The sequence below is a fragment of the Taurulus bubalis genome, assembly GCF_910589615.1.
Source record: "Taurulus bubalis genome assembly, chromosome: 7".
NCBI lineage: Eukaryota > Metazoa > Chordata > Actinopteri > Perciformes > Cottidae > Taurulus > Taurulus bubalis.
Window position 1 is genome coordinate 24,931,857 of NC_136595.1, and position 15,342 is coordinate 24,947,198.

The 15,342-nt window shown below is 40.7% G+C and overlaps 1 protein-coding gene across 1 annotated transcript; it reads right to left on the bottom strand.

The window, feature by feature from the left end:
• Positions 1-2,163: 2,163 nt before the first annotated feature.
• il12rb2 (interleukin 12 receptor, beta 2a) lies at positions 2,164-13,172 on the bottom strand (the record flags this gene model as incomplete). The annotated part of the gene is made up of 15 exons (XM_079220830.1): positions 2,164-2,613; positions 3,678-3,765; positions 3,884-3,944; positions 4,949-5,080; positions 5,188-5,334; positions 5,433-5,534; positions 5,762-5,965; positions 7,344-7,554; positions 8,098-8,171; positions 9,960-10,089; positions 10,330-10,508; positions 11,430-11,620; positions 11,715-11,838; positions 12,615-12,878; positions 13,112-13,172. The coding sequence occupies 15 exons, from the start codon at positions 13,170-13,172 to the stop codon at positions 2,164-2,166; spliced, it is 2,418 nt and encodes an 805-aa protein (XP_079076956.1).
• Between the last annotated feature and the right edge of the window lie 2,170 nt (positions 13,173-15,342).

A 15,342-nucleotide genomic window follows, 5' to 3' on the forward strand; every position in this document is an offset into this window, starting at 1 on the left:
CATTTTAAACATGCTATGCTATGACTCAAATATATTATTTTATCAACACTTTTGCATCTTACCAATCAATGTATTTTTGCATAATTCTTTTTAATATGAAGCTTCGCTGAAGTTAATTTAGGAAGACTCTTTACACTCATTCACATATCTCTCCTCTCTGAGCTGATTGTGGGCGTTCATTTTTAAATTAACCAATCAGAGTCTCCCAGTTTTCTGAAGCCAATCATTTAATTTCTGTCCAAATTGTATAACTGCTCTCCTCTTCTGCTGCCAGTTGTCCTTGCAGTAAGAACCGCTGTGACTCCTCCACCCCATTCACCTCCAGTCTCCATCATATGCAGATTCCTGCTACTCATCCCGTCATTGGATCTTCATCACCATCACCTTCACCACCAGCGTCTAGACTGCAGGGGGAATATTCTGGATCTCACCACAGCATCACTTCCACCTTTTAATAAACTACGTCACGATGGAGTGCCAAAGACTCTTCACTAATCATTTCATCATGCATGTGTAATAAATCATTGCTTCACTCATGAAATATCTCCTCATTGAAACGCTATTCTTGCTTTTTATGACATTTTAAATGACATACTACACTATGATGTTTTATGACATTAATAAGCATCTTTGAGTATTTAGAGAAGCGCTATATAAAATTAAAGTATTATTATTAATAGATATATTTGACTGTCTTTCATGAAAAGATTTCCGGAAAATGTCAAAATATTTTTCATTCATTTTGACATGAATGCATTGTTTATGCATAGTGTATCAAAAAAGTATAAATCAATGTTCTTCTCTTATTTCCATTACAAGTGCTGGATTTAAAAATGAAAAGAAAAAAAAAACATGACAAAGCTTTTGGAAAATATTTATTTTAAAATAAAAATGTATTTAACGTAATTGTCTTTGTCCTGTAGCTTTAAATTCAGTTAAAAAAAAGCCACAATATTATATTCATCTTCTAAAAATAGAAAATGTGTGTATAGGGACTTTATGTGGTTATTAAAACCACTTTTCCCTCTGTTAACATCATTGTTGCGATAGGATTCTGAACATATCAGTCAGTACGTTTGCTCAGAGATTTGTGCTTTGTCTCTAAGTGGGCTTAATCCAATAGATGTCAAGACATTTCACAAAAATCCCCAAATGACAACCTGCTGGTGGCGCTTAATGTAAAAACCACGTAATCACAAAAGTATAAGTTTCTCCCTCTGTGGTACATAAACGTTTACACAGAATTTCATGGAATCAGTGAGACGTTTCACTTCGTCCACAGGGGAACCGACCAACATTGCCAAACTGTCTCTTTCCCTATTTGGGAATCAGTTTATTACATAAAAAAACTTTTGATTTCTTAATTTAGTTGCACAGCCTTAAACGGGCAAGTCTGATTTATCAGTTTTAACGTCAATGCAAATAAACAAGTGACTTGAAAGCACTGACTTACAGTATCTATGGCTTTTTTTATGGCATATTATTCTATGAATGTTATGCCAATTCTTTGACATGCAAGAGTGTTTTTATGACTTTTTGTTACATACTATACTATGAATTTAATTGCATCGAAAGTCATAAAAAAAGTCATAAAAAAGGCATAGGATAGTACAGTAGTCCTGTTATAGAGGAGCACAGACTGCATGTTTACAATGTTTACTGAGGGAATAAATCCAGAGAGAAGTAGAGTCATTTATATAGACTTCTATACAACCAGAGGAGTCGCCGCCTGGTGGACATTAGAGATAATGCAGGTTTAAGGCACTTCTCACGACAATCTGTTTATAGAGATGAGTTATGGATGTATACATTAGTACAGGCGGACATGCAGCCGTTTCTGTGTTTGTTTGGATATTAGTGTGTCCAATGCTGCTCTGAAGAGAGCACTATGGTAATGCATGAAATGAAAAAACAAATCTCAAAAAAATGATAGCTGTGCAAGACTTCATGAAGCGAGAGAGCTCTTTGTTACAGTTTTGATTTCAATGAGCAAAGGAGGTAGTTCATGCAAATCTCGGCGAGATTCGTGACGCAGAAACAGAAACCTTTCACCACCGCCAGCCATTGTTCCCAGTCTCGTTCGAAGCCGTCTTCTTCCTCTAAAAATGTGTTTCAATCGAACCTCATCTCTCTCACCAAAGAGTTCAGGTTTCAGGTCAACACTTATTGTTCTGAAAGAAAGAAGTCACTGCAGTCAATTTTGACGGCATTCAGAGTCAACTTCCCTCCAAACTCCATCGGGTCGATAAAAATGTTGTGAGTTGGGAAGAAACCCAGCATTCCTGCAAACTCCTCTTCCTCCTCCTCCTCTTCTTCCTCCTCCTCCTCCTCCTCCATGTTTCCCAGCCCGTGGGATGAGATGTAGTCCACGGTTGTGTTGGTGTCCAGAGAGGTGTGCGTGTGGTCGGAGCTGTCTGAGTCGTGGGAGAGGCTCTTGATGTAATTGGTCAGAGGGTAGAGCGCCGGGGCCGGCTGCGTCTCGGGGATCAGGACCCGAGAGGAGACGTCACTGCTCGGCTTGGGCAGCTCCTCCACATCCACCAGGACGGGCTCCTCTTCCTCCTCGGTGACGATGGAGTCACTCAGCTGCAGCTTGAAGTTCATCATCTTACCCTGTTTCAAAGGGAGACGCAGGCTTCAGTTTAACATCCAATCCTGAAGACTGAGCCATTGTTATATAAAACTGAAAATCATAGCTTGCTTTGTGAAAAAAAGTTTTGATGTATTGAACACCATAAATGAAATATATGGTTTGGTGCATGAACAAATTTGAATGTCACAGATGTGTGCAAATGTGCCCCAATGCAAATGTTGGAGACCTCGCCTGAATGTTCTCTGTTCTAAACCCTCTCTAACTTTGTTCTGCTTCACTTTATCAAAGTCAATCTTAGCAAAGAGAATGTTCACATATTGTGCTATGATTTGGGTTAGAGAATGTTCACATATTGTCTTATGATTTGGGTTAGAGAATGTTCACATATTGTGCTATGATTTGGGTTAGAGAATGTTCACATATTGTGCTATGATTTGGGTTAGAGAATGTTCACATATTGAGCTATGATTTGGGTTAGAGAATGTTCACATATTGAGCTATGATTTGAGTTAGAGAATGTTCACATATTGAGCTATGATTTGGGTTAGAGAATGTTCACATATTGAGCTATGATTTGAGTTAGAGAATGTTCACATATTGAGCTATGATTTGGGTTAGAGAATGTTCACATATTGAGCTATGATTTGGGTTAGAGAATGTTCACATATTGAGCTATGATTTGAGTTAGAGAATGTTCACATATTGAGCTATGATTTGGGTTAGAGAATGTTCACATATTGTGGTATGATTTGGGTTAGAGTTGGACCTTACAGCTGCATCATCTCAAAGAAATAATCATCCTGAAAGAGATTTTCTTCTAGCCTTTTCTGTGTCATCTTCATTTACTCTTAACCAGTAACATATATACTGATATTTACACATCTGAACTAAATCTCACATGTATACCTTTTATTATAACACCCAACTTATTCAAATAGCCCTAGTGGTTTCAGAGATACACCCTTTGTAGTTTGGGGATGCAATTTTCGAGGAAAGGGCCTAAAAATAGTTTTTTTAAAAGGTTAAGCTCGGACCAGTGAGTTGCAGTTTACACGTTGTATTTGATCCACTTTTACGTCATTACCTTCTCCTGCGTACACTCTTTTGCCCATTTGCTGTTTGCAGGATCCGGCACAACGTCGGGCATGAGGCACTGAAAATACACCCAGAGCCTGAGGGAGAATATGGAAAACAATGTGGCATGGGAGGTTTAATAGCAATGTTTTGTTGTTGTTGTTGTAATTGCTGCACCATTTCTTTGACAACAATTGTTTTGTGTTGCTCACATACCTGTGCTTTACTGCTGGAACGTGGTACAGACACATCAGAACCATCAACATCAGGGCGGCGACTGCACACAGTACGAGGGGGTATAGAGGAGTCTCCTCTGCAACAGCCAAACAGTGAGATGTGAGATTGCAGCATATATATGTGGCTCATCTGATAGTCAGTTATGGATAACAAACAGGCGATACACTCATATATATCAAAAGACCTTTTTTTTGGGACAACAACTGTATGTTTATGCATCTTTTCCATTGTGACTGGGATTATTTCATTGAATCTCACTGGACTTGACAGGCTGTCCTATCCACTCCACAGTGGGGCGTCAACACTCTCAGCCTATCTACGTTCTTTAAAGGATGGGTTCGCAATTTTTCAAGTCAATCTTAAAAACAACAGTCAGGTATATGTGCAATGTAACAGTTCATGCATGTCAGTATCCAGCCCTTTGTTGTGTGCAAGAATATATCGAAAAGTTTGTTTAATGTGAGGTGTCAGAGCAAAGTAATAGATGTATTTGGGAATACACTTGCAGCCAGTGAGCTTAGCAAAGACTAGAAACAGGGGAATCCCCAAAATGCCAGATAACCAGTGGAGACTTCAGGGAAGCCAGGTCACGTTTACTATACAGCAGTGTTTTTCAACCTTTCTTGAGCTGCGGCACATTTTCTACAATAAAAAAATCATGCGGCACACCGACAACCCAAAAAGTTACAAAATGTCACATTGCAGCATAATACAGCATATATGGTAGGTAATTACTGCGCTACCTCCTGGCATTGAGGAGTATTTAATTACTAGGCCGGCCACTATATTGCAGGCTCAGATGCTCAACAATGGAAAATTATTTGCGGCAACTAAATAATATTTTTTGGGACCGATTAAGTGAAATTTGACATTTTCTCGATCTCTCATTGAACACTGGTGTGCCACGGCACAGTGGATGAAAATCACTGCTATACAGACATCAGAGTGGAATTGAACTTCTCATGGAACTCGTACAAGAAAGCAAATAAGTTTCACCACAACGTCATAACTAGGATCTTAAAAGAAACTTGGAGCGCTGCTTACGCTGGATGAAGAAATGGACCGTTTGACCTGCGCGGCCTTCTCCTTCAGCCGTTGAAGCCGTCATCCACAGGCTGTAGCCGGCTGGAGACAGGTCTTTGATGACGTGCGTCCTCTCTGATGCTGGCACAGAGACTGAAAGGAGAGGTACTCGTGTGACTGTCTGCATCAAAGATGTACACGTTACCAAACATATCCCATCCCCACAAGAAGTCTCAGTAAAGACGAAGAAAGACACTTACAGAGCTGTGGTTGTTTGCGGCCTACTTCTAAATAGATGGTGTACTTGGTGACACAACCCCCGCGCTGACTCCTGGGAATCTCCGTCCAGGTCACCGTCACTTGGCTTTCCTCAACCGTCTCTTGGACCGATGGACCGGCTTCTGGGGCTGGAAGGCAACAAGCAGAAGCCAAAAGAAGGACGGATGATAAAGGAATATTTGAAACAGTTTAAGACTCCTGTTACCGACTAACAGTTAGATCTTACCTGAGGTCAGAGTGGTGACACCTGTGAACCTGGTCCTACTCACAGAGCTGTCATTATAGAAAACATGCACCGCTCCCTCGTAGCACTCAAATGGCTTAATCCCTGCATAAAGGAAGAAAGACGTTTAGCAACAGATTAAAACAACCGGGCTCAGAGCTCTCCTTAAGGAGTTTGTGGTTTCATCTGATTTTAGGCGTCGGTGACGAGCATTAACTGACCGTTTCATAACCGGATAAAAGCTTTAATGTGTATTTGTGTTGTCTGCTTTTCTATTGAACTTTTAGTCTGACAATGAAGATGCTCTGAACTGAACTGTAACCAGGTCCCACCTGTAACGACAGTGTGGTTGTCGTTCCCGCCCAGTCTGACCCATCTGAGCTCCTCCAGCTTCAGGCCCTCTGGGTACCACTCCACCACCACATACGCTGCAGGGGGAGCTGCAGTGGCACGCTTTCTCCAGGAGATGGCGACACTGCTGCGGTTGTCTGCTGTTACTTGCACGTCCTGAGGGGGCTCCACCTGCTGAACCTTCACTACAAGAGAGAACCACACAGACCTCAACCGGGTTATTGTTATTAGACATGTGTTTAAGTTTAAGTTGGTACTGTAATTGTTGTTGTTGCTTTGCATCTCTCTCTTTCTCTCTCTTTCTCTCTTTCTCTCTCTCTTAAATTCAAATAAGCTTTATTAGAATGGCATATCAGAAATCATTGACAGATTATGACCAATAAATATATAATAATACTATTTAAATATCAACAGTCACATCAAATACAAAATAATACAAAATACAAATACAAAATAATTGTATTGTATAATAATAATAATTGTATGTCAAATACAAAATAATAATTAATTATTATTACAAAATTATTATTATTATATATTATTATTATATTATATTATGATTTATATTTTTGTGCAATACTGTTATATCTTTTATATTTTGTGCCTTATTTTTTTAACCTTAAGCTTATTCTAATTCTGTGTGTTAGGATGACCTAGCAAAATCAGCATTTCATTGTATAGAATAACTAATAATGTTATCTGTGCATATGACAGTAAAAACATCTTGAAACTTGAATCTTGAAAATAATACAATTATTATTATTCATTATTAAATAAAAATACTACACACACACACACATCAATATGCCTATAGACAGACAGACAGGAATTCAAAGAAACACACTTTTGTTTCGGCCACACACCACATGGTCAGGTGGGCTTCACATAATTACGTGATCGAAGTAAAACGTAAACAATGCAACATATGTACGGAAAACACAACACAAACACCACTTCGATATGACTTAACAAAGGTCTTGGCCACCGGTCTCCACCAGTCTTGGGCTTTTACACCACGAGTGTTTTACACACTCATTTTCTCCGAGCGTCTAAACATGACGCAAATCGGTTTAACATGGCAGTTCCTCGGATGCCCGGTGCGTCTCATGCAGACGCTAAAGGAACGTCTTGTGTGTCGGTATTTGGTTTGGGATGAGAATGTTGGGTTTCTGTAAATGAGAGCTCACCGTCTAAACCTACGATGGCCGAAGAGCAAAACCTCCAATCTGTGAAAAATGCACTTTTGTGTGAAAAGAAAACCTTCTTGTTTTCTTGCAGAATGCTATTTGTAAAGGATACCCAATACATATTCCAAAATACAAAAAAATACAACAAGTAATATAGATATAAAACACACACAAAGTGCAGATAGGAGGGTTTTCCCCACTTTTCCTGGATCATTTTGCGGCACGAGATAAATAAACTTGATTTGAGCCTCAGCATCAATGCATAATGCATCTGATATCTACCTGTAACCTCTCACAGCACCTTCTGGCTTCACGAAGAGACGCACAAAAGCATTCACTCATGCAAAGTTCGTTGTTGTTGTGTTTTTTATTTTACCTTGTGTGTGATGGCTTGTGATTCTGGCCGGAGGGGACGGCCCTCTGGAGTTGCAAGCCCACACTTTCACCTCACAGTCGGCACAGAACGGGACCGAATGATTCCTGGCCTCCGCACTAAGGTTAGCGATGAAGACCGATCCGGAGCTTTGGCCGTCAACTTGGACTTTGTACTCGACGATTCTCCCTCGAGCCGCGGAAATGTTCAGCTCCTGCAGTCAGGGGGAAACGTTTCGAAGGGAATGATTGAGTTTGACACCATGCACAAAGGAAAAGACACAACAATGTGAGCATTGCACTGCTTGGATGTGTCTGCTTTCTTTACAGGATGCTCAACGTCAACACAATGGAAGACACATCATTTCTGTTCAGCTCCTCTTTTCTTGTAAACTGAAACTGTGGTGTCTGCCGTCAGGTTTCACTTATCGCTCACCGTCTTTATGCGACATTAAATGAGTATATGTGTGTGTGGTAAAAAGTGGGGATGTGCAAGTGTGTGCGTGAGGATGTCACACCTCAAAAGTGGTCAATGGTTGACCTTTAGCTCGTGCAGAAAGAAGTAGTGAAGCTGGAAGATCAGAAAGTGTCACTATGGCGATGGCGGCGACACTATACACCGCACACCCACGCGGTGAGAGAAGGAACACATGGAGGCAAACGGCCTCACACACATGAAGCCACGCGGTGGTGCTATCATGCGTGTTACGTTCCACCGTCAGCCTGAATGTAAACTATTAAACATTATTAAAACGTACCTTCCAGTAAACTCTCAGGGACTTAAAGTCAGAGGCGGATTCGGCGAACCAGACATCCAACTCTTTGGCAGGAGCTAAAATAATAATAAAACAATCAGCCATTAGACAATAATGAGGACATAATAACAATAATACTGAAATCGAACGCGAGAATGTTGAGCTTTTCAGACTTTAATTGGGTGTTTTTTTTTCAATAGATGTGAAAGACATGTTTATAGAACTGACATTTCTTAAAAGTTATTCCCTTATTGATAGACTTTAAAATCATTTTACATTTTTACTAAGTGAGCTCAAATCTGACAGCATTGAATGAATGTAGATATCCATATCTGATATAAAATAAATGAAAACATGGGGATTAAATACATGTATTTAAAGGCATCTATCGCATTACACAACTTGCTGTCTTTATATTAGTCAAAGTGACTTTAAAGGCACAATGAAGAGGATGTCCTGCAGAGATTCTGCCTGTATTTTCTTTTTCCTTTTCATTTTGTTGTGTTCAGGATGTGTTTTTGGGCGTCAAACTAAATAAAATGTAGCCACCAGGTTCCAGATCGTAAGCATGCATTCAAGAGGGAACTTTTATGTATGGACTGTAGGAAAAACTCAAACTCAAACAAGGGTAAAGATTTAAAATCTTTAAAAAAAACTTCAGCTCTCTTCAAAGGATGTTATTACTTTCACAAGACCAGCGTTTCTTGTGGTTGATTAGCTTCCTCAATTACGTTTCAATCTCAGTAAGGTGACTTTCATTCGGCGTCGGATGAAACCAGCGGCTGTCGGAATAGATCGGAAATCCCTTGTGTGGTTCAGAGATGACATATTTATGCAGGGAGAGGAGGAAGACCGACAAACAGGAGTAAATAACGTGTTCAATACGTGCTTAAAGTCACTTAAAGAGCAAAAAGTAGTGACATAGGTTACCAAAGTAAGCTAGTACGTGGATTAATAATGCTAACGCTAACGCTAGCTGAATAAATGTTAGCTGTGCGACGTTTGGAAATAAGTGAAAGGGTTAGGTAGGATTTTTTTTAGTGGGGTTGTGTGTACATCCCTGTGTTCTGCGACGTAAAATCACAGTTTTTGTTCATGGAGTCTGGTAGCGTTGGAGATATAAGAATATAACAGCTTCAGTTCTCTCTCAGAAAGGGACGGCGAGGTACAACGGCTTTGGACGGGTGCAGCAGAAGAAAATATATATATATATATAAAGTTTTTTTGAGAGGCTTGGGGAAGATACCATTTTCACACTAAAACATAATGTACTTCGACCTATCTGGTTACTTCAAAAGTCTACTTCAAACAAAGAACACGTAAAGCCTTTTACCCCCGAAATGTCTCTTCAGCAATTTTTTACTGAGCCTCTTTGTGTGTGTGGAACGCTGATGATCTGCCACTGCTGCACATTCATATCTTATGCATCTGGAAAGACACCTTCCTATCTTCACACTATCAGTATTACAAATACGCAGCAATATTTTCCCGTGAAGCATCACTGTCTTCTTTACCACTTTACCTTTCTTCTACCTTGGTTTGATTACAGTTTATTATATTATTACGTGTTTTTATAATCTCAACCACTGTACATACTCCTATCACCAATCTACGGCTTCACTGTCAACACAAAACCCGATAAGGCCGGTTTCAGTGGCTTACGGGTATCCTGCAGACAGTCAGTGGTCGGGCTGATAACTGCCTCAAAACACCCAAAGGAAATGAAGTATTACTGCATTATGTGGTACAGCCCGATACATAGTTAGATAAAGTCCCACAGAGATACTGTAAATACTCCAGTCAGGTCTAACTGTTTCACTCAGGAAGTGCAAAAAATAGTCTTCGGGAGCTACCGGTTTGATTACCTTCCTCTTGAGTCCAGCTGGGGATGTTGGCGCTCCACGGACTCCACAGGCCGGTGCTGAACTTGGATCTGGCTCTGAAGTGGTACAAGGTGTAGGGCTCCAGAGAGGAGATGGAGCAATTCTGCACACCCTGTGAGATTTTAAAAGGTTTTTCATCTCATTTTAATTCATTTAAACTCATTCATTCTCCAAAAACGGAGTAAAGTGACATTTAGAGCAGGAGCTATCAAATTTCAGCTTGTTTTTGAGAAGTGTCCCACATCGTGAGTTCACATCAACCTGACACTCATATCCGCCTCCGGCTTTGAATCAGCAGACAGCGAGGTGAGCTGTGCGTCTTCAGAGGGTTCAAAGGAACCTTCTGACGTACCTCTTGCAACATCTCAGTCCCTGAAGTCTGCAAGAAGACGTCTGGAGAGGATGTCCATGCGCGTTCCTCCGCTCTGTATTGGATCTCCAGGTGTGGAGTCTGCACAGACTGCTTCACTTGGATGGTGCACTCTCGGGAAAAGCACCCAGGTTGGCCGAGAGCAGGAGTCGACGGCAACGCTGCTCGGTTCAGCACGGAAAATATGAAAACATGAAAAAACAAAGGTTCAATGTCAACTGTCGCAAAGATTTGTTATGTTTTGTTTGCTATGAAAGCAGCAATCAAAAAGACAAGATTTCACTGCATCAATACTGGCCATTGGAGACATATAAGAAGTGTACGTAGAAGTCGTAATCTTTGATTTGTGGCGTGGACGACAGTTTTGAAGCCTCGAGTTTGATATTTCTTTGCCCGTCGCCATCTTGGTTTCTAAATGTCGCAATGTTGTTTTTTTTCTTGACTCGAGAGGGTTCAGCTGAGCAAAAGACATTTTTTGGACCCAAAACTTTCATAAAATGAAAACACACCGTGAAGGGCTTGTAAGGCACAAACACGGGACAACTCACAGACCGAACAACGCCGTGGTAAAGACCTGCCAATCACCTTGTAGCCCCGCCCTAAAGCATACTCTGCTTTATGGTCTGTTTGACTCTAAATCAATAATTTACTAAATGACCATCATGCTGTATTGAAGAAGACTTGAAACTAGAGATTGAGACATAAACTCATGTTTACAATGTTTACTAAGGGAATACATCAAGAGAGAAGTAGAGTCATTTATATAGACTTCTATACAACCACAGGAGTCACCCCTGGTGGTCAGGAGAGAGAATGCAGCTTTAAGACATGAAGCATATACTTCTATACAACCAGAGGAGTCGACCCCTGGTGGTCAGGAGAGAGAATGCAGCTGTAACACAAAAAGAATATACTTCTATACACCCAGAGGAGTCGCCCCCTGGTGGACATTGGAGAGAATGCAAGTTTAAGGCACCTAAACTTTACTTTTCAGAACCATAGTTTTTCCGCCTGCTCTCTATGCAGAAGTTGCACCTCAACAAACACTTGACAGGTGGGCTGATAACGTGCTGCAGTCTCACCAATGTCCCAGAGTGTGTAGTTGACGGGGATGGACACTGCAGAGCCCAGTCTATTTTGGGCTTCTACCCACACAGAGATCCACTCGACAGAGTGGGATACCGGGATGTTAGCGGACGACCAACCAACTCCCTTAGTGGAAACTTTGTAATCCACCGGTCTATCAGTGTGGTTTTCATACCCAGTCCTCAACCTGAAATATACAAAACAATGTTTAATTTCACAGTAGATACAAGCAATATGATCTTATTATTCTCAATTAGATTTTTTTTTTGTTTAAAACTCACCACAGCACTGAATTACCCCAGAGAAAAGTGTCTCGTCCTCTGTTCCAGGTGCAGGACACAACTCTCCTTTTATTATCTTTGACCTGGTAGATGCATGACATGTTTTCAGGGCGCTCTGGTGGATCTGAGGAACCAGAAAAGATGAAGAATTGAATGAAAAGTATTGAGCAGCGAACTTGACAAGTTCTAAACTTTGAGTTTTGTGTCCTAAACACCTCATGATTCCCTCTTAAATATAAAGCTGTTTGCGCTCCTCCTCCTTTACTGCAATTCATTCATTTATTGACCACGAAAATAACTTAGGTAGCGAAACGCTTAAAAAATAAATAACATACTGTACCTTTAAATCTTTTGGCTTGGTGGAAGGTGCCAAGTCAAAAAGTCCAAGTCAAGTTGCAAAACCTTTTTTTTTGGCGAGTCTAAAGTCATCAAATTTGGGACTCGAGCCAAAGTTACGTGACTCGAGTCCACACCAATGCTGACTATCAAATGTATCGTCCATAAAATGCATAGTGTGCTATTCGATTACATTGCATAAATAGATGGAAGCTTTTGTGCAATTTTAAAACAGGTTGATAACATTGTGTTGTGTAAACTGGAATGCTGTATGAGTACAAACAGAAACAGGCTTGTGGTCAGAACTCATCGCATATAGCTTTGACACATAGCTGCACCCAGCCTGCAGCGCACACACAAATTTCTCTAAATTTAGAAAAGAAAGCAGAACCGACTGTGCCTTTTCTTCTTCTTCTCTTTCTTAGCAGCTCTCTAAGTCACAGCCATGCCTCGAGATATGCAAGTCTCATCTTGGAAACATCCCTAGCATATACCCCCTAGTCTGGAATACACTAAATGTGTGCATTAAAACAAACTTTTCCTCCTCCTCGGTTTCATACTCACATCCAGCTGAGATGTCCATTCCACAGGGGTAGTCGCGCGCACCATTACACATACACTGACAGCTGAATGTTCTTTTCTTGGTTATGTTTGCCACATTATAATAGATGGTTGTAGAGTTCAGCTGCTTGTGGCGCTGAGGTTTACGCACATCGTCGATGAACATGGACCACTGGCACTTGCAGTCAAAGGTGCAGTACATCTCAAAACTGGAGCCTAGCTGCACCGCAGGTCCAGCGCTGGACCAGATGACACAGTGTTCACTACCTGATAGCAGAAACCACAAGCGGCATATCATCTAGTTATGTGGATGTATATGAAAGGGCATCATTTGTTGTATTCGGAGCAGATGAGGAAATGTAATTCTGCACACTTCATCCTTATACAGAGGAAAGGCTTTTCATATAAATCCCCTGACTTTTAAATCCAAATACTATATATATATATATAAATAAATTGAAATGTTAGAAATATGTGTCCATGCATTAGTCCGAGTTCACCTGTGCAGAGCTGCACGGACAGCACGGTGACAGCAGTGAAGAGGGTCCATGCTCGGGACATTGTGGCCATTAGTCATCAGTCTTCTGTCTTCTTTCCTTAAAACAAGGAATAACACACAAATGCACGAGGTCGACCATGGTGTTTGGATATAGGCTGCAGCGATTTTAATTATTTATTGAGGAATTATGTTAATGATCAAAAGTTCGTTTTTTAAATCTGGAAACTATTATTATTTTTGAAATTCCTTACTGGTCGACGGCGCTTCTGTTATCCCATTTATTGCGTATTAAATAATGTAAACATAAGCGCAGTCATGTTTATGATAAAGAGACAAATATGGCAGCTGCGATAATGACGGTAATAAAAACAAGGAAAATAAGCCCATACGTACCATGACATCACATCCCAGCGTCATATTATCTTTGATCTATTCCGAGTCTTTTGGAGCTTATAAGTCATCGTTAAGTCTTCCTAAACATATTTATTTATGAGTCCATCCAGACTAAGCTGAGGCTCCTCGGTGGCGGACTGCCGCCTCTGTCTGCTGTGAAGGGACACACTTCTCTCACAAACGGAGTCACACACATTCAGTGAAGAGAGAGACACACACACACGCGCATGCGTGTATCAGCAGCAGGGAAAGTAACTAAGTACATTTACTCAAGTACTGCACTACTTCCATTTCATGCAACTTTATACTTCTGCTCCACTGCATCTTAAATATTCTACTTTGTCTCCACTACTTTTATCTGACAGCTTTAGTTACTTGACAGACTACATTTTTCATAACTGTTACAATTTTGAGGAAGTTCTTTTTATTTGAATATTTCAAACTGGAGGTGTTTTTCTATAAGCAGTCTACGTGTTAAAATTAACATGCAACATGCTGATTAATGCAGCAGTAATATTAGTCCAAAAACAACATATTTAACAGTAAAACATTGACAGAGAATATTTCTTCCACTTCACGTATTCTTTACTTTTACTGAAAATACTTAGTCTTCCTTTAAGCTAATATAAGATAATTTTTGTGTTGATTTTGGCGGTCCCTGTGGACAGAAGTGTTTCAGACCACCAGACTGCAGAGTCCGATAGTCCTTCCTGCTCAGTCCTGGTTCTGGTTCTCCGGTGTCTCCCTTCCCTCCGGCGGGCCCAGAGATACGGCCTGGGTCTCCAGCAGCGAAGGGTCGGGGTCGACTCCCAGAATCGAACCGACGCAGCAGCGAGGCGACGCTCTGCTCCCGGCCGCCGGGTGCTGAGCTCTCCGCTTCCCGCCGGAGATTCCAACTGCAGGGCGAAGGCGGCAACGAAGCCACTGATGACATCAGGAATACAATCAGGACTTTTAGTTGTAGTGGAGTATTTTCACAGTGCGATGTTAGTACCTTTACTTCAGTAAAGTATCTGGATACTTCTTCCACCACTGACTATTAGCCTTTACAACTAACATAATGCATTCAATTATGGATTATTATTCCCTGTAATATTCTAATTAAGAGAGAATAAAAGTAGCCTATAATTGTCCTCAAATATTTTTCATAGGTGGTTAACTTTGTTTGACATTTCCATAGCTCCCTTATAAGATAAGGTAAAATAAGATAATCCTTTATTAGTCCTGCAGTGGTGAAATTGCAGGATTACAGCAGCAAGAGACACAAAGTAGCAGTAGTATACAGACATAATACAAAAATGTATTTAAAAATGTATTCATAATTGTTTGTTAAGTTGTAGTTGACATCTATTTCTGTCCAAAATGTCATGTTTTTTCTCTCCATTTGTGTGAAATTGTCAAAATTAGCATATGAATTCTTAATTTTCTGGCCATAAACGTGTTTTGTGATGTCACAGGGAGCTTTAACCACCAACACATAATCAGTTAATCCTCATATCCAAGAGGATGCCCTATAGTCCTGAATCCCAAAAGGAAGACATGTGGACATATTCCATCCTCTGACCCGATGAGGAAAGTCTGCAGCACATCAAACCCTCGGATGCTTCGTCACCATCACATTTTCCACACAGCCCAAAGTCTCTCACTCCCTCAATCACATCCCATGTGATGCAATCGGGGACTTTCCTCTAAAGCTGCATCACAGTTCACCTTCAGATGCACAATTCTGGGCTCTGGATCTGTAACATAACTGCAGATGAGAGAAGACTCTCAAAGACTTCGAGGTCCCTGAAGATGTATTACGAATACCCTCCTGAAATTCAGATTTCTCAATGAGGA